General features: G+C 42.0%; 1 protein-coding gene across 1 annotated transcript; it reads right to left on the bottom strand.

The window, feature by feature from the left end:
* Nucleotides 1-1,673: 1,673 nt before the first annotated feature.
* Nucleotides 1,674-22,124, bottom strand: LOC134395226 (cytochrome b-c1 complex subunit 1, mitochondrial). Its single transcript, XM_063121344.1, has 13 exons — nt 22,007-22,124; nt 19,324-19,464; nt 17,026-17,112; nt 15,864-15,993; nt 11,403-11,601; nt 9,576-9,655; nt 7,922-8,037; nt 7,262-7,405; nt 6,175-6,335; nt 5,265-5,350; nt 4,421-4,509; nt 2,757-2,832; nt 1,674-1,920 (listed from the first exon to the last, which is right to left on the bottom strand). Exons 1-13 carry the CDS (start codon nt 22,079-22,081, stop codon nt 1,856-1,858), a joined length of 1,449 nt encoding a protein of 482 aa, XP_062977414.1. The 5' UTR covers nt 22,082-22,124; the 3' UTR covers nt 1,674-1,855.
* Nucleotides 22,125-25,663: the final 3,539 nt, after the last annotated feature.

The raw sequence follows: 25,663 nt of genomic DNA, 5'->3' as shown, positions 1-25,663 counted from the left end.
GCTGCAGCAGAAGCTTGCAGGCTGGAGGTTCCCATCCTTGAGCTAGGTCTTCAAAGGGGTCCACTGCACCCCAATAGCAGATTGATACCATCAAAGTAGGATTTGACAGGGTTAAGCCAGGAGGGTAAAATATTCAATTCAGAATTTTTTAAAAAACATTTTTTTAAAATCAGATGATTGTGGAAACAGAACAGAATTATAGGTAAAAACCTGTGAATAACATGAACTAGAAATAGATCGATTCATCCATCCCTACCTGAGATGTAGGAGTTCTGCTTCATTGAATTTGCAATAGGAATTTAAAACATGGTGCAATTCAGCTTACTTACAGGATCATGCACCCCAAGGCTATTGATAGAGGTTGTTAAACGGATGCTTTACTGAGAAGTAAAAGACACCACTCGTACACCACCATCCCCTCTACAATGCAGGCTAGTGACTGGAAAAGAGCCTATGGATTTGCTGTCACAGTGAAGCAATAATTTCCAGCCTCCCTGCTGTGAATCACAGAATAGTAGAGTTGGAAGGGGCCTATAAGGCCATCGAGTCCAACCCCCTGCTCAATGCAGGAATCCACCCTAAAGCATCCCTGACAGATGCTTGTCCAGCTGCCTCTTGAATGCCTCTAGTGTGGGAGAGCCCACAACCTCCCTAGGTAACTGATTCCACCGTCACACTGCTCTAACAGTCAGGAAGTTTTTCCTGATGTCCAGCCGGAATCTGGCTTCCTTTAACTTGAGCCCGTTATTCCGTGTCCTGCACTCTGGGGGGATCGAGAAGAGATCCTGGCCCTCCTCTGTGTGACAACCTTTTAAGTATTTGAAGAGTGCTATCATGTCTCCCCTCAATCTTCTCTTCTCCAGGCTAAACATGCCCAGTTCTTTCAGTCTCTCTTCATAGGGCTTTGTTTCTAGACCTCTGATCATCCTGGTTGCCCTCCTCTGAACACGCTCCCGCTTGTCTGCGTCCTTCTTGAATTGTGGAGCCCAGAACTGGATGCAATACTCTAGATGAGGCCTAACCAGGGCCAAATAGAGAGGAACCAGTACCTCACGCGATTTGAAGGGTATTAGCTTTTTCTTTTCTGTTTTTGTACTTACTCTTCCACCTTTTTTTTTTTTGTAAACTGCCATGGAAACATAATTGAAGTGTGGGATAAAAACATATATAAAATAAAAATAAAAAGGGTACAAAGAGAAACCCTAAAGTAGGGGGGGAAGAGAGAGAGAGAGCGCACAGCACAAGTTTCCTGCTCTCCAGGCAATTGGAAAGAAGGCCCTTCCTTTCCTCCAGGAGTAGAAGAAATGGACAGTGGGCGGAGGAAGCCATACATCACTTTTCCCCACAGAAGACAGGCAGCATGATCAGCCTCTCCTCCTGTGTATTTGGAGCAAGAACCAGAGAAAAGGAACAGCCCTGTTTCCTTCAGGCTTTCTCCCTCCTATGAATATCTTTCATATTCTAATTTGAATTAGAAGGCAAACAGTGTCAAAACAAAGTGGAAGTCAAAGTTCCTTAAGAAATTTGTCATTCAGGCTAAATGACTGTACAAACAAGTGTAAACAAAATTTAAAATGAAGAAAGCGGAACCTCCTTGAAAAGATTAAGAAAAATGCCCTCAACCTCCATGAGTCACTTTCATTGCCATATAGCCATAAATACTGGATGACAACTCCATTTAAATTTAATTTATTTAGCTCTCTCAGATACATCACTTACATAACCATAAAGAAGAATGTTTGTACAGCAATTATAGGATCCTCTTGCCACTGGCACACAGGAAACGCACAAGAATAGACCCAGAGGACACTCTTCATTAGCCCCATTGCCCCATTTTCACTCTGCATAAAACCGCCTACAAACGGAGCCAGTACATGTTACTGCGGATAGTATTGTAGTCCGGAAGTTGTTCAGTAGGACCTGAGAGAGAGAAGAGAGTCGGTCATTTGAGACACTTCTGGCATCATATCAATCCTGCTGCTCTGTAACTCACTCTAAAATGATTACGTTCTTAAAGAGTTATAGGAGAGCTAGACAGAAGTCTTACCAGACTCTTAAGAACGTTCTTAAGATCACCTGCAACAATGCATGTCTGTTTTAGGCTCCACAGCAACCCAAATCCTCATAATATAAAGTGGATTCAATAACAGGGCAAAATCCAAGTCTGAAGGCTATCAAACAAGACAGTGTTTTTTAAAAAAGGGGGGGGATTTTGTTGACTTCCCATTTTGTCTGGAAAGCTCCTCAAAGAGTTTTACTTTGAAGACTCGGCCTGAATCTTAATGATTGCTGGGTGTGATAGGGGGAATCACCAGCTACTTCAAGGAACCAAGTTGTTCAGACAAGTTTTCCGAGGGAAATATTTCCTCGGCTGACAGACAGAGATGCAGGGAAATAGCTGCAAGAACCAGCTCACTTGCTACTGTTGTATAAACAAATGACTCCCAAAACATTTCACAAACGTTGCTAGAGCCTGAGCCTCTTGCAATGGGACTTGAGAAGTGTGTGGCCTGCAGTGTTGTTACTGTCTCAATGTTCAGGCCCATCTGATTTGCCACAAAGTCAGTGACTAATTCAGGACAGCTAATCTGAAACAGCCAAACACTGCTGAGGCAAAATAAAAACCAAAACAGACAAGTGTCTTACAAAAACGTCCAAGGAAACCAAGCAGAGCTCCAATTAAAGTAGCTATCATTTATGCTCGCTGATTTTTCACCACCGCAGTAGCAGATACTTCTAAAGGCCTGGCCACTTACCAATTGCTGCAACAGCTGGGCATTTGTCATACACATATTTAGTACAGATCTCCTGGACCTTTTTGGCGTCAACCTCCTAGAATAAGTGGCAAGAAAAAGAGAGTCACACCTCAAGCAGTAAAGCTAAGTGCTTTAATCTGCTACTACAGAGCAGACTGCCAGCCAAGAATTTCTGTCACAGCTAGCGCAATTCTCAAGTTGACATTGGTCTCATTTGGGAAACTACAATATTTTTCTCCAGAGATCCCAAAGGAAGCTTCACACAATCTTCTGCAGGACTGCTCAATTGATATACTCTTAGTTCAGAACATGCACGCTTGGAGATATTTTTAAACAGGTTCAGCAGTATATAAATCTATAAAATAAATAAATAAATAAAGTACACTTCAAGGAATATACCACAATTTTCTATTTCCCCACACACACATTACAATGTAGACTCCAGGCCTTTAGAAAACTTGTACATCTAAGCTTGATTTGTGATCTTCTGTAATCTGATACTGTGGATATGTTATATTCACTTTACAGATATTGAACGTAACGTTCTTATTTTTTATTAGGAATATTTCTATGCTACTTCTCATTTGAAACAAATCCCGAAGTGGTATACAAATGAATAAAACCAACTAAACCAAACAAACACACAAAATAATATAATGAGTCTGGTACAAAGACAGTTCATAACTTGGGGAAAGCCAAAGTAAATGGCTACGTTTTCAATAAATGCCTAAAACATGCCAGTGTTGAGGCCTCACACCGAGGGGAGGAGATCATTCTACAGGTAAGGCACTACTGCAGAGGAGGCCTGTCTCCATTTTGCCACTAAATGGAAACCCACAGGACAATAGAGTGTCTCCTGAAGATCAAAATGGGCTGGAGGAGATGTTCCTTGACATAATCCTGAGCTGCATAGAGGGTTGTAAACTAATACCAACACCTTAAAGTTACCTTGGTAGAAGACTGGCAGCCAGTATACATCCTTTAGCATAGTAAGTAAGGAACCTAGTTGCTGCATCCTGCACTAGCTGCAGTTGCCAAATCAGCCTTAAGGGCAGCTCTGCAGAGAGTGTATTACAGTAACCCAATCCTGAGGATACCAACGCATGGATAGCTCTGTTCAGGAACGGGTGCAAATGGCATAGAAGGTTAAGCTTGTAATAGGTTCTCCTAGCCATGGTCACTTGGGCCTCCAATGACAGCAATGGATCCAGGAGCACAACCATACTTGTTTTCAAGGGGAGTACAACCCCATCCAGAGATGGTAATTCCACTAATTCCTGGACCTAAGAACCACTCACCCACATTGTGTCCATCTTATCAGGATTCAGCTTATTGGTCCTCACCCAACCCACCATGGCATTCAAGTACTGGTAGTGCAGTGCCTCTCCTGATTCAGATGTAATGGAAAAATAGAGTTGGGTGTCATCAGCATACTGATGGCACCATGCCCCCAAATCCCCTAATGACTGCACCCAGTGGCTTCATGTAGATATTAAATAGCACTAGTGACAAGATGGTACCTTGAGGCACCCCATAATCATCTACTTTTAGTTAGAATTTTAACTATGCAGAAACCACAGCTGTCAATAAAAATATGATGTTTCAAAAGCACTAGTACATTAGTAAAAAATTAACTTCCCATTCCATAAATCAATAATACCTACAGAAATTCTGGCATCCCATTCTTCCAGAGATATCCGACGTCCATAACTCAGCAGATGGCTTCCGATATTCTCACACAGAGGAGTGGTACCTGGAAAATATTAGTCAAAACCTGAAGTAGCATTTCATGCCCTGAACTTTCTGACACAGCACAAAAGCAATGCCAGCTAGCATTTAGCAGACTTTTGTAGCCATGTGTTTCTTTTAGTAATTTATGCTGCAACAGAATAGACTTATTTCTTAGTTTCACTTTCTGGAGATTCAACTTAATTGAAAAAGCCTGATGGCCTTATTTTCTTCCTTTGTATACATTCCATATGAAGAGCCAGGCTGGAAGAGACAGCACCATGTACACTGATGGTGCTATATAAATAAATAAATAATAATAATAATAATAATAATAATAATAATAATAAGGTCCATCTGGTCCAGCATTCCATTCACCCAGTGGCCAACCAGTTGCCCAGGGGAAACCCACGAGAAGGTCATAAGTGCCACAGCACCCTTCCACCCATGTTCCCCAGCCACTGTGGTACACAAGAAAGTGACATGGAATATCACAGAAGTGACATGCTACCTAGCTACAGGGGTATGGCTACAGCCAGTGCAATAGCACAGGCATTTGCAAGCAAGGTCATTAAGGCACCTCACGTTCTCTCACTTTGGTATGCTGCTGATTCACTCTGTTTTGAGTGCATTTCCTTACTGTTTAAATCACACACATTGTTCAAGGTGGAATCTGGGGTTTGGAGAAACACTACTCATTCCATGCTTTTCACAATGGAGAGAACTTAAAATTTGCCTAGAAGCTGCAAAGCAGGAGTCACCTAAGTCAGAGAGACATACCGTCCAGTTGAGCCACCAAAGTGTTTCGAAGGATGTTTTTGGCTACCTTGACCTCGCTGTCAGTCACATTGTTGCAGAGGCGCATCCTACACAGAACATGGAGATCAGGGAGGAAACATTAATCAAATGTCATCCACCTTCAGGTGACACCCTCACTCCATCCTTTCACTTTTACATAAGCTCAAGATTAAATCTTTATCATGGCTGCTAGTCAGTGGACATATTCCAACAGTTAAGCACTGCAAAGAAGTCAGGTCCACTAGCTGTTGAAGGAAGAAGGTCAACACACAACAAACATATGAACAGGAGGCGAACAGAACAGTTAGAACTCTGAGGGCTGATTTACCAATGTCACTTCCTTGATGTTCTTTGCACTCTGATCTGGTGGAGGTAACACATGTAACTGGAACCAAGCAAAGAAACTACAGCATACTACCTCCTGTCAGCAACAGAAGTGAGAGATCTTTCTCTACTTTTGATCTTCCCATTCCCATTTTGTAAACCACCCAGAGAGCTTTGGCTGTGGGGCGGTATACAAATGCAATAAATAAATAAATAAATATTATTTTCTTGAAGTTCTTGGAGAACCCACAACAGCAGTCCATCTATGGCAAAGGTTACAACTTGTTTAGATGCAAAGTCTAGAGAGACAGCTGGAATACAGAGATCTACTGTATAGCAGGACACTAAGCTATTAACAATTACATTAATGGTCATTTCACTTCCTATGACACCCAGAGTTTTGTAGTGAAAGAACAGAGCCATAGACAGACTGAAATGATTTATTTTTTTGTAAACCCTTATAAATATTGTCTAGATCTAATGTTTACAGAACTATCCATATGTATCGACTTCACAGCAGTGCAGGATTTGCTGGAAGAGAGAAAGCTGGAAATGAAATTACACTTACCATTCACTTTGGGCACATTGCAACATATCTTCAACATGCAGACCATCAGTAACAAAATAGATACCAAAGAGACCCGTGTCAGAGTAGCAAGTGTTGAAGGCTTCAAATCTTTGACATACCCCAGTCTCTGCAGCAAGTACAGCCAGCCTGGCAGTCTGATTCTGTAAATACGTAATTATGATAATGCATGGCCATCTAGTTACCCCAAAGAGCCAAGTGTACATTCATCAAGCAGTTAAAATAACAGAAGTAGGAAACTCAGGCATCATGACACATTGCCAATAATGCCTGTAGATGTCCACCACCTGCCCTCTATTTGTTCCCCAGTTGCACAGGTACAGTGAAAGCCTAAGTCAGAAAACCAAGGGGGTGCTAACCGGACAATTATTACTCTAGTAGCTCAAACTTGACATGCAAAAATACTGAGTCCTTGCCTCAGGATTCAGTTGCCATGTTACAAAATAGCTCCTGCCCTGCAAATCTGGGTCTTCATTTATATAAAAAGTAGAACAAGCACAAGGAGGTACTTTTCACTGAATCAGACCATAGACCCAGCTGTCCTATTGCTGACTAGCCTAACAGCAGCTCTCTAAGACCTCAAGAAGATGCCCATCTCCAGCCCTAACACCCAATATCCTCCATGTGGACATATTAAGGGCTGAACTTAAGGTTTTCTGTTTGCAAGGCCTTTACCACTGATCTGCAGCCCCTGTGGATATCAACCACAAGACATCAAGAAGCACATTCTTAAGACTGATTTAAGTAGCAGTTTGTGCTCCTGTTGTCATTTCTCTACTAGTTGAGTTCTCCATGTGCATGGCAATAGCACAGACAGCTGCACCTGGAAGCCAACGTTTTTGTGCATAGCTTGATTGACCAAAGAACCTAAACATTGACATCCCTAATCAGTGCACCAAGAGAGGTGATATACCTTTACATTTAGTAAACTTAGCAAAGGCAAGGGAACAACCCACCGGGACCTTAAATCTAGACATGTAATCCATAACCAGTCTCTTCCAGAGACCTGCCTACCTCAACACAAAATATAAGGAAATGCGAGACAGACATTCCAGTCTTAGTGTCTTACCTTACCACCGCCAAAGGTAAGGTCATAGCGCCCAAGGATCGATTTAGCGACCAGAAGGGGAATATTGTCTGGATTGGCCCAGCCTGCCCCCTCCACTGCAATAGCAACGTGAGCCAAAGGCAAAGCATCATCTCTGACTTCGATCTAAAATACATTAGAGGCATGAAAGGAGAATACAGAGCACAGTCAGACCTTTTCTGCAAAGAGTTCAAGATTTCTCCCCTCCGCCTTTTGTCTATTAAAACAAGACCAAACCCCAGTTCGCATTTATTTATTTAATTTATGTATTCAGAATATATTTAGCCCTCCTTTTAAAAATGTACTTTTTAGATGCCCAAAATCTGTTTTCAGAAATCATGTGCACAAAGAGAGTCTGGGTACATGATCTCTTGGGCTGCTGCCCAATCCTAAACCTGGGTTTTAGTATTAAGTATTTCAGACTTCAAAATATATTTAACACATAGCAGCTTCTCACAATAGTTTGTCCAAACAGAGTTTTGGTACAGATGGCTGTACTTTGAAAGGAGAATTGAAAATGCGACACATAAGGGCTCAAGAAGCCATTTGATTATTAATTACTGATGAAGAAGTGGACCCCATGTTGAACTCTTTGAGATTCATGTTTTACTTGCTGAGGATGTCAAATAGTTAAAACTCTACCTCACTCCCAGTGAAGCGGCAGCGTGGAAGAACGGGTATTACATCTTCTTTGTATGCAATGGGAACGTTGCCAAAATGCTGTTTGGCAAGGTCCGCTACTTCTTTGTGATTAACACCTAGTAAAGAGAACAAAATGGAATAGCATCAATGCAGTGACTTCCAAGTGAAGACACTAAAAAAATGCTTTTGTTAGGCAGCTGCAGCAATGTTGCCAAAATCTTATTCTCCAAGTAGTATTAAGGCATCAGTAATTCAGCAGAAACTTAACAGTATATACTGGATATCCAGAGAGGAAGATTCACTGTTTCCCACCAATGCAAGTTTGTTCACAAAATCCAACAACTCAAGTGCTTTTTGCTACATGCAAACATTTTAGGCCTGTTTGCACATCACTGTGGCTTAATTTACCCATGAGAGCTGTTGTGTTGTGCTTGGCGCTCATGGGTCCCCAGCTTGTAGTGGCTTGTCAAGTCATGTGAACCCAGGCAGCAGGGATTGCTCGAAGGTCCTAAATCAATCCATGTGTTATTTGAGGGTTGACTAACCCCCGCTGCTTAGATTCACATAATTTGACAAGCCATGGCAAGCTGGCAGCCTGTGAGCACCCAGCATGACGCAACAGCTCCCGCAAGTAAATTAAGTCATGGTGGGCTGTTGTGTCATGCAAAACAGGTCAATATCTGCTCCATTGGCTCCATACTAAGCCAAACAAACTAACAAATCCCACCTCCTCTCCGAGAACAGGCCTATCTTCTAGTGTAGGCCCTAAAGCATACATTTTCTCTTTACTGAATTATTACAAAAAGAACCGCAAATGTGGTCCAATTATAACATGGGGCCCACAGTGTTAAGGAAAGGAAAGGGGAAAGGAACCTCTCGTGCAAGCACTGAGTCATTACTGACTCTTGGAGGGACGCCAGCTTTCGCTGACGTTTTCTTGGCAGGCCTTATAGTAGGGTGGTTTGCCGTTGCCTTCCCCGGCCGTTATTTCTTTCCCCCCAGCTAACTGGGTACTCATTTTACCGACCTCGGGAGGATGGAAGGCTGAGTCGACCCAAGCTGGCTGCCTGAAACCAGCTTCTGCTGGGATCGAACTCAGGCTGTGGGGAGAGTTTCAGCTGCAGAAACTGCTGCTTTACTGCTCTGCGCCACACGAGGCTCTAAGCTGTGTCTTAATTCAGAGGTTCCTTAAATCAATTTTCAAGTGTCATCTATACTTCGTATATTCCTAGAAACCAATCACATTTTTCTCTATTAACTTATAGGAGAGAGAACCAACATTCTCGACCAAGACCAGTAGAATAAAGGAACTAAAAATGCCTTAATGGGAAGTCATTTCCCCCTTAAAGTTTGTCTAGTCACTTTTTAATAGGCAGATCAGACTCAAGATGTTTTGCTATCTGCCCTATGCTTGTCTCTGCTGGGATTATGTGACTATGGGCACACAATTATATAACACAGCCTTTCCCAACCTGGTTCCCTCCCAATGTTTTGGACTTTAACTCCCATCAGCTCGAGCTAACATGAGTAATGGTCAGGAATCCTGGGGGTTGCAGTCTAAAACATTGGGAAGGCAGCAGGCTGAGGAAGGCTGGTAAAACATCAGACCCAATCTAAGAAAAGAGTTATTCTAAATCATTAAACTAGTACCAACCTCCAGCAGCTGCCAGTACCATGCGAGGGGCTTTGTAGTGAGCCTCAATGTACTCTGCCAGATCTGCACGAGTCAAATGCCTAAGGATCAATATACAAAAGTTTTTAATAGTCAACAATGTGCAAAAGGGACGGAGTGTGTTGTGTATAATGATGGTGAGGTGATAAAGCAGCCACCTAAAGCACTGTCATTAGTAAGCCTCTGGTTTTGTCAGAGCGCAGGGTTTTCAATGGGCCTTGTGTGCATCCCTGCTGGGGGGAGGGGGGGCTGAGTATGGAGTTTGGTCCCAATCCTACAAACTTCCAAGGGTTTATTTGCATCACCTCCTTTCTGGTGTACCCAGGGCTTTCGCAACTTTGTGTGTAATTATGCTGGGTTTTGATGGTGCATTTGGTGTCGCCTGACTAGGGGAGGCTGTATATAAAGTTTGGTCCCAATCCTGCATACTTACAACGCTTTAGAGCCACTACATCCTTGTCATGGTGATGCTGGAAGTGCTGAAGTAACCTCTCTCCTCTCATTGAGATTTTGTGGAAGGTTAAAACAGGCTGCTGAGATATTGTCAATGGGTGATACAGCGCCACCGCTGAGGTGGGAGGTCTGTAACAGGACAAGGGGCCAGGGGATGACTCAGATTATGCACAGCAGCTTATTTTGAAAATAAGATACTGTGTGTAGCTTATTAACCCATCATGGCTTAAAGTGACGTCCGAATGTGGCAGATATCTGTTTTGGATCTTGTGTCTGCTTCAAATTCCCAAAGCTGCCTTAGCAAAGTGACATTCTCTTAGACTCAGCAGTACTGCATCACAATATGGGGATAATATTGTCCTCCTAGACCATGGCTATGTGAAGCCTTTTGAACACTGAAAAGTGCTAAGTTAATTCTTATATAAATTGAGCGCTAGTTCATAACAACCAGAGATCATTACACTACTGCACAAACTATGAAAGACATGCAAACACTTCTATGTTATGCACATGCAACCCTGCCCATCTTCCTTCCTAACAACTACTTGCTAAAATCAAACTTATAGCTTGGTGTGCTTAATTCCCGTTAAAAATCAGTGGAAACCAGCATGAAAACCAGCATAGTGGACTTGGATCTGAGAATATTAGCCTGGATCTCTGATCAGCTACAAACTCAGAAAGGTAACATTGGACAAGCCAATATTCCTCATCCTCAGTGCCTCATCTGAAAACAGGAACAGTACTAGACAAAACAAAAAACCCATAACAAGGTCTTCCACAGCTGAACTGCTCTATTAAAAACAAATTTCTTTATGTTTAATTTAAAACCCACTTTTTTAGTCCTGTTCTCGAGTACAAACAGTGAATTGTTGTGTCTCTTCTTTTCAACATTCTTTAAAATAACTGAATGCTCTATACGCAAATCTGCTTTATCGGCATGAGCTATGCTTGATCAAGATATGAGTTTTCTTGGAGCAGAAGTGTGTGTCTGTTTAATGTAGAGTACAAACTACCTTGTCTTTTCCATGAAAAACATTTCCTTGAAAGCAGGGAAATAATAGAATATGCAAAAAGAGCTGGGTATTTCAGATCGATGTCCTGACAACCTACACTGTAGCAAGAACGGCAATTGGCTGTTGCGTTTCCATATGAATTCATACTTCCTTGCCTTTTCTAGTTTGCCACTGTTAAGGTCTTCATCATCTACACAACACTCATGCATTATGTTGTACATCTCATCCTTTACTTCAATCATCTGCTTGAAACTAGAAGCTCCGTAAACTGTTACACAACAAGAGAAAGAAAACTATTTCAGATGTGTTTGAAAGCCAAGAAACTTCTATCTGGGCTCCTTACTTAGCATTTGCTGTCGTTCCTTCAACAGTCTGGCTCAAAGCAGTGCCTTGGTAAGCTGTAGCATGAAGGTAATCAAAGATGACGTGGGGCAAGCAGGCATCCATTTCTTTCATCTCCTGAAGGATGACATTCCGCTCCTTCTCAATCTGAGAATCCTCCAGGCTGCAGTTCTGTACTACATCAGCCAGAATCTCAATCGCTAAAAAAGACATAGCATTTGAATGATTAATTCACGTCAAACCGAATGGGGAAGACAACGACATTCCTGGATGATAAAGGAACGTCCACATAGCTACAGTGGTGGCCAAAATTGTGGGCACTTTTTGAAATTTTCATGTTTTGCAACTTTGCATGCTTATAGAAAATGGTCTGCTTCACGAAATTCAAATGTTTATATATCAACTGAAAGACCTGATTCACGTACTACAACCATCCTGCTTCTTTTCATGGGTGTGCAATCAACTCTTTTCTTTGGTGCCATTGCTCTATTTATGAAGTATGTATGTACACTTTTAATTTGAGAAATACTTCAAATATTCACACAATCTCCAATTGCGCTTCAGTTACAGAACAAACGGCAAAACTGACTTTCCCCAACTTGAAACATGATGTATCGCAGCTACTACCATGTGATTGGTCCCCGGTTTGCAATTCCAATCCGCTTCTTCACTCAATCACCTGTGTTTGTTTTTAGACTAAAGTAAGCATAACTTTCTTTTGTACTGCAGATATTTGCATTGTTTTTTGTATTAAATTCAGCATTAAATTCTCTTTCAATTGATACATAAACATTTGAATTTCGTGAAACAGAACATTTTCTATAAGCTGCAAAACATGAAAATTTCAAAAAGTGTCCACAACTTTGGCCACCACTGTATAGCGTAGAATATTTGTGGTATCACACTGTTACAACACAGTCAACTCTCCTCTTTGTTTTTGCATCATCTTGTCTTAACAACAAGCAGAACTTGTGCTCCCCTTGTATCTCTTGCCCATCAGCCTCAATCTTCTCACCCTGCTGCTGACTTTATAATTTCTCTTTGGCAGTCTTCCTCCATTCTCATCTCCCACCCCATCCCAAAACTCCTTTGCCTTGCATCACAAATGCTTTAATACGAACCAATTCAAGGGCTTAAATTAGCCTACTTGCTAGCAAAAGCTTTGAAAGGGTTCTCTGCAACTGGCATTTAGTGATAGGCAGGTACCAGTTCTTGGATCTTCGCAAGAGAAGTTACACAACTGGCAAAGACAAAACTTACCAGAAAAATGCAAGTTCTCAATGTGCTGAAAGAGTTTCTGATTCATACAATGAGATTATTGACAAGACAGCACAATTTTAAATCTTTTGATAAGCAGTGAGACTATTTTGGGCAATTTTGGGCCAACTGAAAGCAATCGCTTCTTGACCGCAATGAAGTAACAATTTGTTCAAGCCCTGGGCAAATATAAGACACAGGCTGCTAAGAACTAATCAAGTGGTTTAATACATTATTCACAAGGGGAAAACTCCTTCCTGTTGGCTGAAATAGGGGCTGTTTAGATAACACACTAAACCATGGTGGAACCACTAACCCTTTTTGCAGCAAATGGTTACTGAGTGTTTTTAAACTTATGATCTTAAGCTTTGGTCTGATGCACCCACACATTCCCTTGGACACTGTCTGGATCTTGTTCTCACTCGGAATTGCTCTGTGTTGGACTTTTCTACTGCTCACTTTCCGCTGTCAGATCATCACCTAGTTTCTTTCAATATTACTCATAATCCTCCTCCTTCACGTCCCGCTTCTCGCTCTTGTCGTGACTTGCAATCTATCAATTATGAGGCTTTTTCCCAGTCTCTAGCCTCCTCCCTTCCTTCTGTCTGTTCGGCTGTCTCCTTGGACTCAGCTGTCTCCTTCTTTAATTCCTCCTTATCTTCAACTCTTGATAATCTTGCTCCATCTACAACTCGGATAGTTCGCCCTTCTCAACCCCAACCGTGGCTCACCTCTTCCCTCCGCTACCTTCGCTCTTGTTCCCGGGCAGCTGAACGCCTTTGGCGTAAGACCAGGGACCGGGCAGACTTTGTCCATTACAAATTTGTACTCTCCTCTTTCTCTTCTGCCATTTCATTGGCCAAACAGCAGTACTACTCAACGCTGATCCAGTCAAATGCTAGGCATCCTCAGCGGCTCTTTGCGTCCTTCAATTCTCTTCTGAAGCCTAATCCGCCATCTCTCCCCGCCTCTCTGTCTGCTAATAACTTTGCCTCTTTTTTCAATGCTAAAATCCAAACTATCCGCTCTGATCTGGCCAGCTCTGCTCCTCTTCCAGTTCCTGTTCCTCATCTGTCAGCTCCTCCTGCAAATTTCTCTGCGTTTCCTTCGGTCTCTGCGGATGAACTGTCTACAATGCTGCGCTCTTCGAAGCCTTCCACTTGTTCTCGTGATCCGATTCCTTCTCGCGTCTTTATTAATCTTATTCCTGCTATCCTCCCTTCCTTGCTACATATTATTAATCTTTCTCTGTCCTCTGGTTCATTTCCTTCTGCTTTCAAACATGCTACAGTCTCTCCCATTCTCAAGAAACCTACTCTTGATAGGCTATCTCTGTCTAACTACCGACCTGTCTCTTTGTTGCCGTTTGTTTCAAAGATCCTGGAGCGTGCGGTCTACTCTCGCTGTCTTGACTTTCTTTCTAGTAACTCTGCTTTGGATCCATTTCAATCTGGATTCCGTCCTCTGCATTCCACCGAAACAGCCCTTACTAAGATCACCAATGATCTCCTTACTGCCAAGTCTAAAGGCCATTATTCCGTTCTTATTCTCCTTGATCTAACTGCAGCCTTTGACACGGTTGATCATGATCTTCTCTTAGATTCCCTTCATGACCTTGGATTTTGTGGCTCTGTCTATAACTGGTTTGCCTCCTATCTAGCGGGTCGCTCTTTCAGCGTGTTGACTAATGGCAGCTCGTCTTCCTCCTTTCCCCTTTCAGTAGGGGTTCCGCAAGGCTCGGTGCTTGGCCCGTTGTTGTTTTCCTTATACATGTTGCCCTTGGGCAAGCTTATTCAATCTCATGGCCTCCAATATCATCTGTACGCCGATGATACACAACTATATCTGTCATCTCCGGAACTTTCTCCTGATGTTCACGATCGTATCTCGGCATGTCTTTCAGATATCTCAGCTTGGCTGCTTCATCGTCGCTTGAAGCTTAACATGGCAAAGACTGAATTGCTTGTTTTTCCTCCTAAACCTTCTCCTCATCTCTCATTCTCTCTTACTGTCAATGATGTTACGCTTACTCCGGTCAAGGAAGCTCGTAGCCTTGGCTTTATCTTCGACTCCTCGCTCTCCTTTATTCCTCATATTGAGGCAGTAGCTAAATCTTGTCGATTTTTCCTGTATAATATTGCCAGGATTCGATCATTTTTGTCTGTCTCTTCTGCCAAGACGCTTGTTCATGCACTGGTTATTTCACGGTTGGACTACTGCAACCTTCTTCTCTCTGGCCTTCCTTCTTCTCACATCAGTCCCTTGGTTTCTGTTCACCACTCTGCCGCAAAGATCATCTTCTTAGCTCGCCACTCCGACCATGTTACTCCGCTTCTGAAATCTCTTCATTGGCTTCCAATTCACTTCAGAATCCAATATAAACTTCTCCTGTTAACCTTCAAAGCTTTTCACGGTCTAGCTCCTTCCTATCTCTCCTCTCTCATCTCACACTATTGCCCCGCTCGTGCTCTTCGCTCCTCTGATGCCATGTTTCTCGCCTGTCCAAGGGCCTCTACTTCCCTTGCTCTGCTTCGTCCATTTTCGTCTGCTGCCCCTTACGCCTGGAACGCTCTTCCAGAACATTTGAGAACTACAAGTTCAACCACAGCTTTTAAAGCTCAACTAAAAACTTTTGTTTTTCCTAAAGCTTTTAAAACTTGATGTTGTGCAGACTTCTACTGTTACTTTCTACTGTTAGTTTTTCCCTACCCTGTGCCTGCTTACCCTACCCTGTACCTGTTTGCATTCTCTTCCCCTCCTTATTGTTTTACTATGATTTTATTAGATTGTAAGCCTATGCGGCAGGGTCTTGCTATTTAGTGTTTTACTCTGTACAGCACCATGTACATTGATGGTGCTATATAAATAAATAATAATAATAAATAATAATAATTTAGTTATGTAGCCATTATGGTTAGGAATGGTTCACCCGACACACTAAGTCATGGATCATATGACACATTAAGCCAAAATGTTTAGCTCAAAATGCTTAATCATTGTTGCTTAGTGTATTGTCTGAACAGGGTCAGTGCCTTAAATTAAGCCACCACATTGTGTGGAAGTACAATTGAAATACAGCCTTCTACAAACACTCTTCAAATAGCTTTATCCCATGAAAGTAAGTTAAACACACATGCAAAGAAAGCAACTCCTTTTCCCTCTGCCAAATTCACAAATACGAAGAAACACAGCCCAAGGACATTACCTTTGGGCAAATCTTTAGCTAAAGCTTTCATGAAAAAGGCTGTCTGTTCCCGAGAGGAATAGCTGTTGAGATGTGCACCCATGCTCTCCACTTCCTTTTCAAGTTCAGCACCAGGACGGTTCTTTGTGCCCTAAAAAAATGGCAAAAAAATTGAACAAGTAGATATTTAGAGGTATTGCAGTGTTACTTCTGACACAGGCTGCAACTCTCCTCAGATTCCAGAACAGGATATAAACCTAAATATCTTGTTTGCTCAACTGCCCCATTTCCACAAGACACCGTCTCAGAGCATGTGTTTTAACTTTCAGAAACCAATACTCATGTAGTAAAAACAACCTCTCCCAGAAAATCTCAACTCTAAACATTTCAAGAGTTCACTCTGACATGGTGAACTCCAGCTCTCCCTGCAGGAGTATGCAGTATGTGCAAATAGTATTTATCACATGAAAAACATGGTAAAAATCATTTATTACATTTGCATATGTTTACCATGACAAAATGTAATGTGAGAATTAGACTTCAGCAACTGAAAATAATAATAAGAGAAATGATTAAATTCACAGAGACATCATGGCAAGCCAGGGAAGAAATCAGCATGTCTAATTTGTGCTCATCAAATATACGGAAACTATCCAAAAGGGATGGTCCACTCAATAGTCTGAATGCTCTAAAAGCCCTTGTCAGGGATCTTTAAAATGTAAGGCATTTGTAGTCATCATGCTGCTCCCCAGCTCAGTAACACCCCCCACCCACTCCCACTATCTCACCAGTTTTATGCTCAGTTTTAATCGTGTCCTTCCAAGGCTCCAAAACACAGTCATTACTATGGACGTACTACTTGCATGGCGTTTAGATATGTAGTGAACAAGATGCACTACTATTTTAGAAACTGAACAGGTTTATTTGTCCTTGAAGAAGACCTTTTACAAACCATTGTGTGGAGTTTTCCCGCCAACAACACATTTCTTAACAGTGGTGTAACAACTCCACTGTGGATAAATAAAATCACCGTTGACTAACGTGTTGTCCGAACTGAGCCTTAATGCCAGTCTAGTTTCAAAATTTGAAATTGAATATTCTTTAAAGGCATCTCCGGATTCAGAAAACTGGGTGAGCAGGAGGATGTTGATCATATTGAGAAGAAAATAGCTTGCCACCTCACCTTGAAAGCCATATGTTCCACAAAGTTGCCAACTCCATTGTTCTTCTCAGTTTCATAACGGCTTCCTACCCCAATCCAAACTCCCACCTGACAAAAAGGAAGCAGTAATTAAATACATTAAGGGTGCAATCCTATTCATGTTAAGACAGGAAAAACTCTCACAATCCCCAGCTTTCTTCAGCTAGCAAGTTAAACACCTTAAATGTATTAGCTTTATAGGAAATTGTCCACAAATAGTAGTAGTAGTAGTAGTAGTAGTAGTAATAATAATAATAATAATAATAATAATAATAATAATAATAATAATTTTACTTATTTATTTCCTGCCTCTCCCTCTGGATCAAGGCAGGGAACAACATAAAATATACAAATATTATAAAATACATAAAACTGACTAGGCCTGCTGGAAGACATGTCTTTATAGCTCTTTTATATTCAGAAAGACTGTTGAGTTGGCGAATCTCTCCCGGCAGGCCCTTCCACAGTCTGGGAATGGCAGAAGAGAAGGTTCTCTGGGTAACAGTTGTCAGTCTAGTTTTGGCTGGCTGAAGTAAATTCTTCTAAGAGGATCTGAGTGTGTGGGGCAGATTGTATGGGAGAAGGCGATCCCACAGGTAATCTGAACCCAACCTATGTAGGGCTTTAAAGGTAATAACCAACACTTTATACATTGCCCGGAAACTAATTGGTGACTGCATGATATAGAGAATGATAGTATCACTTTTAAATCCTTATTTCTCTGGTTATCTTGCAAGTGCTAATGATGTTTCTTATTTTGGTTAGAAAGATACAAACTAAAACTATCATTATTTAGACACAGCCTTTCTACTCACTAAATCTGTTCAGAGACTGAAGGCAACACTGGGGTTTCATCTAAAAGTAATTTAGGTCACAGTCCCCATTTATAAAGTAGCAAGTACCACTGAATTCAATGGAACTTATACTTCTGTATAAACATACTTAGGATCATGTTATAAGGTCTCAAAAAGGAAGTAACTAATGACTTTCATGGAGAATGACACACTGAATTGTTGGTGCACAATTCTAACAAAGGCTTTTCTTCTCGACCCATAACAACATTATAGGCAGACATTCTAATAAATATTGTTTTCAGATTTGGTCCTGATAGCTAACATTTCTGCCTTTGTGACTCTGTGAAGAGTGAACCACTATAATAAATTCTAAAAACAAGGCTCTCCTGAAAACTAGTCAACATCCCCCAAAGATGTCAAAAGTACAATACACTCCAGGACTTACACTGCTTTCTATAACCCTTCAGGCACACTTCAACGAGGCTTGAACCCCAAATAACCAAACTACCCTCTCCCTCTACCTTATCATTACATCTATGATTGCCCTAGATCAGGGTGGGCAGAAAGTAGAGCTCCACATGTTTTGCACTTCAACTTCCAGCATTCCCGACCATTAGCTGTGCTGGCAGAGGCTTCTGGGAGTAGAACTCCAAGACATCTGGATATCTACCTTCTGCCCATCAGCAGCTTTCAGATATTGCACTTAAACTCTTTTCATATCGACTTCTCTACTAAGGAGGCTTTATACATTGCAGATTCTGAAGCATATTTTAGGGTGCACAACAGTTCATATGGGGCATTGGCCAGGCCAGGCCTGCAAAGTCTCACCATTGCCCTGGATGAACTAAAAGTGAAGCTAGAATACACCCCTGTGTATTAGAGGGCAATTTTCAGTAGTTTTTGTCTGACATTCTAGCCTTTTCACTGAGGAAATCCAGGCAAGCTTCAGAGAAATCTCAGGGTCCTTCAGCACACAAAATATGAACAATAAAAGTTCAGAGAAATGCATTGTCAATTGCTTTACCCCTGTTGTACACTCCTTGTGCTGGTGAGTCACTAGAGGCTGAGTATTTCTGGAAGCAAAAAGTCAAACTATTTACTGTTTGCTGCTCATTTAGCTTGTTATTTACGTTTTGGATATTTATGTCTGTGCTGTTTTTAAAAACGCTACTTTCTACCTGGAAACCTAGAAATATGGCAGGCTTTATCATAGAATCATAGAATAGCAGAGTTGGAAGGGGCCTACAAGGCCATCGAGTCCAACCCCCTGCTCAATGCAGGAATCCACCCTAAAGCATCCCTGACAGATGGTTGTCCAGCTGCCTCTTGAATGCCTCTAGTGTGGGAGAGCCCACAACCTCCCTAGGTAACTGATTCCACCGTCACACTGCTCTAACAGTCAGGAAGTTTTTTATAATTCAAACAATATAGACCCAACGATATTACAGAGTCTCCAAAAACTTTCAGAAACTCATATTAAACTTACTGTACAGGTAGGATGGTCGGACTGCTCAGAAGCTACCCGGAAGCCATTGTCTAGAGTGGTGACTTGTGTCTCAGGAACATTATGCAGCACCTGGAGATAGGATGCAGTACTTCCTCTTCTTGTCAAACTCCATAAGGCTGGCTAAAGAGAGATCTATTGTCAAACCACAATTGACAGAACAATACAGATGGCACAAAGATGTGCACTGTTAAGTCATGTAAAATTGTACATAAATAGTCACATAATAGTGATTTTGGTCCAATTTGAAAAGCAAACTGCCAGTGTTTCAAGGAAGTGTGATGTAGTAGTAACGGGGGACTTCAATTACGCTGATAACTGTTGGGAGTCAATTTCTGCCAAAAGTGGCCCTTCCAAGAAATTCCTGACATGTGTGGCTGATAACTTTTTCCTACAGAAAGTGGAGGAAGGAACTAGAGGTTCAGCTATCCTTGACTTGATACTGACCAATAGGGATGACTTAGTGGTTAAAGTGGCAGTTACTGGAACTCTGGGGGAAAGTGACCACGTCATACTTGAGTTCTTGATTTTAAAGGAAGCAAAAGCGGAGTGTAGTCATACACATACTATGGATTTTAGGAAAGCTGATTTTAATAAACTCAGAACTATGATAAGTAAGGTACAATGGCAAGTAGCCGTAATAAGAAAAGGAGTCCAAGATAGGTGGGAATTTTTTAAAAAGGAAATTTTAAAGGCACAATTACAAACAATCCCAACAAGGAAAAACGTTAGAAGACAACAGAAGAAACCAATGTGGCTCCAACAAAAAGCTTAGAGATGACCTGAAAACAAAAAAGGACGCATATAGGAAGTGGAAGGAAAGCCAGGCTACACAAGAAGAGTACGGACTATGCTGACCAAATGAAAAGCAGGACAGGGCTCCTGTATCTTTAACAGTTGTAAAGAAAAGACAATTTAAGCAGGTGTTATTTGTATGCATGCAGCGCCTGGTGAAACTCCCTCTTCATCACAACAGTTAAAGCTGCAGGTGCCCTGCCCGCTTTTAAATCTGGTCACTCCTGCAGCTTTAACTGTTGTGATGAAGAGGGAATTTCATCAGGTTCTCCATAGTTATTATTATTATTATTATTATTATTATTATTATTTATATAGCACCATCTATGTACATGGTGCTATACAGCGTAAAACAGTAAATAGCAAGACCCTGCCGCATAGGCTTACATTCTACTAAAATCATAGTAAAGCAATAAGGAGGGGAAGAGAATGCAAACAGGCACTGGGTAGGGTAAACAGGCACAGGGTAGGGTAAAACTAACAGTATAACAGTATAAAGCCCAAACAGCATCAAGTTTTAAAAGCTTTAGGAAAAAGAAAAGTTTTTAGCTGAGCTTTAAAAGCTGCGATTGAACTTGTGGATCTCAGATGTTCTGGAAGAGCGTTCCAGGCGTAAGGGGCAGCAGAAGAAAATGGACGAAGCCGAGCAAGGGAAGTAGAGACCCTTGGGCAGGCGAGAAGCATGGCATCAGAGAAGCGAAGAGGACGAGCGGGGCAATAGTGTGAGATGAGAGAGGAGAGAGAGGAAGGAGCTAGACCGTGAAAAGCTTTGAAGGTCAACAGGAGAAGTTTATATTGGATTCTGAAGTGAATTGGAAGCCAATGAAGAGATTTCAGAAGTGGAGTAACATGGTCAGAGCGGCGAGCCAAGAAGATGATCTTAGCGGCAGAGTGGTGGACAGAAACCAACGGACTGATGTGAGAAGAAGGAAAGCCAGAGAGAAGAAGGTTGCAGTAGTCCAACCGAGAAATAACCAGTGCATGAACAAGCATTTTGGCAGAAGAGACAGACAAAAATGATCGAATCCTGGCAATATTATACAGGAAAAAATGACAGGATTTAGCTACTGCCTCAATATGAGGAACAAATGACACCTACTGAAATTCCCTTTTCAATACAACTATTAAAGATACAGGAGCCCTGTCCTCCTTTTCATATGGTCACCCTATCTTTGCTGCCTGTATGAAAGCATTGAGAGCAGAGAAGACGGTGTAATTCACAAGCAGCAATGGTTAAAACCATTTTGTTCTTGTTTTTTTAAACAAACAACCCAACCCAACCAAGATTTTTTAAAATGGCATTTTGCCAATCAGGTGCTTATCATAATATTAGATTTCCTGCTTTAAAAGGAAAAAAAGCCTCTTTAAAGGCAGTCCAAAAAATACATGTCAAAACTACTCATTATTGATCCAGTGGAATATTTGGAAACTTCTAATCCACGTTAATGATTGATGGTACAGAACAGGGAGCATTGTGTTGAAGTTATTCTGGAATAGCTGGTGTGGAGAAGGATGGGATCTGCTGTCTGTGGTGCAGGAGAGACATTTAAGGACCAATCTGATGCATGTTTAGATAGGAAAAAAGTACTATAACTCCCAGCAGGGCCCTGTGCTGCATAACTGGCTGGGAAATGATGGGAGTTGTAGGACTTTTTTCCTGTCTAAACATGCATCAGATGGTTTCTTTAATCCAGATGGCCAGAAAGGCCACAACAGTTACCGGGCTGGGGCAGGCCTTGCGGGCCATGACCTTCGCAGGCGGTGGAGGAAGCTCGGCTCCTCGCGGACTTCACCCAGTTCCCAATTCGTCTGCTCCCCTCTACCAGCCACCCACCTTCGTCGCCCAGAGGCCCAGCCAGGAGCCACTCACCGGCGTGCGAGACGCCCGCAGAAGGGTCCGGCTGGCAACACAACCCGCGGCCCGGCACACAGAGGACGCCGCCATCTTGCCCCCTCAACCCACGGCAGCTTGACAGGAGGAGAAAAAAGAGCGCATGCGCCGGAGGAAAGAGACGAAAAATCAGAGCTAAGGCAAGTGGAACGCATGCGCAAATCAGAGAAGGGGGACGCATAGCTTTCTATCTCTATAAGCCATGAGAAAGATTTTGCCATAGAGCTAGAAAAATATAGAGTCATGCACAACCTAAACGTAGCGGTAGAATTGAAAGTCGCTACTGGCCATGATTCTTTATCAGCGTTGCTCGCTCCTTTGGCATCTGCCTATGGTGAAAATCTAATATATTTTCTATTGGAAGTCAGAGCGAAAAACTCGTTTAATTTTAGACCGGAAATATTAACATCTGAGGTGACTCATCTTTTTATCTCTATGGGACAAACCCATTGCCTCTGGAGGAGGAACTGGGTTTCAAAGTCACCCCGGAATTTAAAGCCTGTATTAATTTTATGGGCATTTCTCCAATAGATCTAAAAACTAAGGGAAAGGGAGCGACTCTGTGGATGGAGAATTTCCGGTTTCACTTTGAACCCTGTTTTTAAATCTTTCTCTGATCGATTTAAATATAGTAGAAATAAATTGAGAAATCTAGGATTTTACCGAAGCTACATGGCTGAGCGTTAGCGTGTCTATATTCCCAAATAAAAGTAGCAGCGACGGCAGGATTTTTTGCTCTTTCTAACTCAGATCTTATGTTTTTAAATAGTTTAACAAAATAGCCCTGCCCCTATGCAAATTCAACCTATTATCCTCAGATTGCACGCGGGTGGTAGTGCTGTGGCTGGGAAAGAGTAGTTTAGGATAGCCCTGCAATGTAGTCCACTATTAATATTGAAAATTAGAGGTAGATTTCCAGCCCAAAATCTGCACACAAAACAGTCTTCAGATTGTAGCAAAGGTCAGTCAAGTTCAGTTGCTCCCTCAGACCCCTTCCAAACTCAAATCCAGTGTTCAGTTGCATACAGAAGGGGACATACTAAACCGAAGGACACCAAATGGCCATTGAAATGCATTGGTTTATTCCGAATGGCCATAGGAAATCATTGGAGGAGTTTAGGGATCATCTACAAATCAAAATCCCTAAAGGAGTTAAACATTCAGTTTTCACAGAAAACCACACAGAATCAAAATACAAACTAACAGAGCGGTTTTAGGGAACAACTACTACGACCCCCCAACACTGTGGTTCTAGGGATCATCCCCAACTTCAAGAAGAAATCAGAATGCAATAAAAAGAGGGTAATGATAGTTTTATGCACTGCTTTATAAGCACCAGTTCTCAAACACCCAAATATGAGAAAGGAATTTTGTCGCAACATGCCAAACATTATTTAGATGTTTCTATATGAGCCCCCTCCCGACGCCCACACCTTACAACAGGCCGGTTTCAAAATGGCCATAGGAAAACATCGGGCTGTCAGGCAGCCCCACAAAAAAGAGGGGGAGCCCCCAAAAAGTTCAGGGAGGTTGGTAATAAGGCTGTAAGCACCATAAGAGCCCCTGTTGAAGGCATGCTCCATTGGAATGGCCCCCACATTGCACACAGGCACCTTAGGTTCCATCAGAACGGCCATAGGAAAGCACTGGGCTGTCAGGCAGCCCCCCTCAAAAGGGGGAGCCCCATAATTGTTGTGGAGGTTTGAACTGAGACCCTAAGCATCCTAAGAGTTTTTGCTGGAGGCGTGCTCCATTGGAATGGTCCCCACATTGTGCATGGTCATGTTAGGTTCCTTCAGAATGGCTATAGGAAAGCATGGACTGCAATATATGTTATTTTATTATGATTAATAAGGACTAAGCTTTATTGTGATTAAGATGTCCACACATTTTTATCTGCTTAAAGTCATTGACTATTCAGTTCTGAAACTGGGTTCTCATTTTAAGGGCTTTTTTTTAAACAAAATATTTTGGTTTAGTTGTACTTTTTTCAAAAGTTGTTGAATTCTGCCATTACTGTTTAAGTAGATAAAAACACCTGAGCTTCCTAATTATTACAGCCTCAGAACTACATGCCCCCCCTTTATGAAATCCTGCACAGTATTTTTTTTTATGAGGACAGCCTTTGAACTTACCTAAAGGAATAGAATGGAGTGGAGTCAGTAGTAGGGTGACCATATGAAACGGAGGACAGGGCTCCTGTATCTTTAACAGTTGTATTAAAAGGAAATTTTAGCAGGTGTCATTTGTATATATGGAGAACGTGGTGAAATTTCTTCTTCATCACAACAGTTAAAGCTGCAGGAGCCCTGTCCTCTTTTAAATCTGGTTACTCTAGTATATCTCCTGCAGCTTTAACTGTTGGGATGAAGAGGGAATTTCAGCAGCAGCTGAGTCTGGGTGTGGCTCAGCAACCTTTATTAGGAAAAGCCCAGCAGTCAGCATTTGGTAGCTGCTGGAAACAGCCTCTCCCCAACTTCTCCTGGTTTCTTCGCCCATCTTGAACCCAACTTGGACTCCGGCTTGACCCTGCTATTGGATTGTGTATGTATTGGGCTGCCTAACTCAGTTGGACTACTTCTGCTTTGGCTGACTCTATGGCCCTGTTCAGAAGATACCTTAAACCACAGGTTTAAGCACTGTGGTTAAAGCCATGGTTTAACATGTCTTCTGAACAGGGACATTATCTTGGCTTGCTTGCCTGTGTCTTGACCCTGTCCCTGTTATCTAGACCCCTCCTGCATTTGCCAGAGCTTACTGAAACTTGTCTTCTGGAACTTTGGCCTGTGTTATTACTTGTCCCTTCCATCAGCCCTATAATTAAGATTGCTACCAACACAGGACTACTAAAATCAAATGTTAAAGAGAGAGCTACTGTGTGTCTCTGGCTGCAGCATGGTTTAGCGTGTTGTCTGAACCAGGCCTCTGTGTGTTCTCTCCTCACACACACCCACACCCAAAATCTGGGCTCCAGCAGGATCAGGAGAAAATTGCAATGCCCTAGGTCCTTCCTGGCTAAAAAGGATTCATTAGCACCTTTTCCAGAGGGCTTCCTAAAACAATTCCTATCTGCCCCTGCTTATATTAGGGTGTCTAAAAACCCATTTTTTCATGCAAAAATAATGCAGTAACCAGCAAACTGTTCTTTTGGTAAACATGGTGTGTGTGTGTGTATATCTTGTGTCACCGTAAAAACAGCTGCAGCACAATCCTAAATATGTCTACTCAGAAGTAAGCCCCACTAAGATCAGTAGGATTTACACCTTTCTAGTCTTGAGTCTGTCTACACGGCTTTCTAAACAAAGGAAGGTTATTAAAGCACAAAAATATAACTGTCTCACTGCCTCCTAGGGCGTTGGCATGGGTGAGCATTCTGTCTGCAAACTGATTGGTCTGGATTTGTTTCACCTGTGATGTTGAGAAGCCAAAGGTGCATTTAAAAATAAAAGTACAGTGGTACCAATATTTGGCTTCACACAGGCAGCTTGCGCAGGATTCTGGGCTTCCAATTCTTTGTCTACACTCTGGTGACTGTAATCCGATATTACTTGCTGGTTTAGAGGCAGAACAGTGTTAATGTTTAAACTTAATTCAGGTCTCAGGTAAACACTTCCTGCAGTTGGAGGCTCTACTTTT

The sequence above is a fragment of the Elgaria multicarinata genome, chromosome 3, assembly GCF_023053635.1.
Source record: "Elgaria multicarinata webbii isolate HBS135686 ecotype San Diego chromosome 3, rElgMul1.1.pri, whole genome shotgun sequence".
Classification (NCBI taxonomy): Eukaryota; Metazoa; Chordata; class Lepidosauria; order Squamata; family Anguidae; genus Elgaria; species Elgaria multicarinata.
This window is presented reverse-complemented; position numbering and strand designations above follow the sequence as displayed.

What these genes read in the sequence shown, in the direction of transcription:
- LOC134395226 (XM_063121344.1), bottom strand. Translation starts at nt 22,081, where the DNA reads ATGGCGGCGTCCTCTGTGTGCCGGGCCGCGGGTTGTGTTGCCAGCCGG. An exon ending in TGGAACATATGGCTTTCAAG is followed by an intron (nt 15,994 to 17,025) that starts GTGAGGTGGCAA and finishes CCATTTTTTTAG; the next exon opens with GGCACAAAGAACCGTCCTGG. An exon ending in CAATGTGCCCAAAGTGAATG is followed by an intron (nt 5,351 to 6,174) that starts GTAAGTGTAATT and finishes TGTTCTGTGTAG; the next exon opens with GATGCGCCTCTGCAACAATG.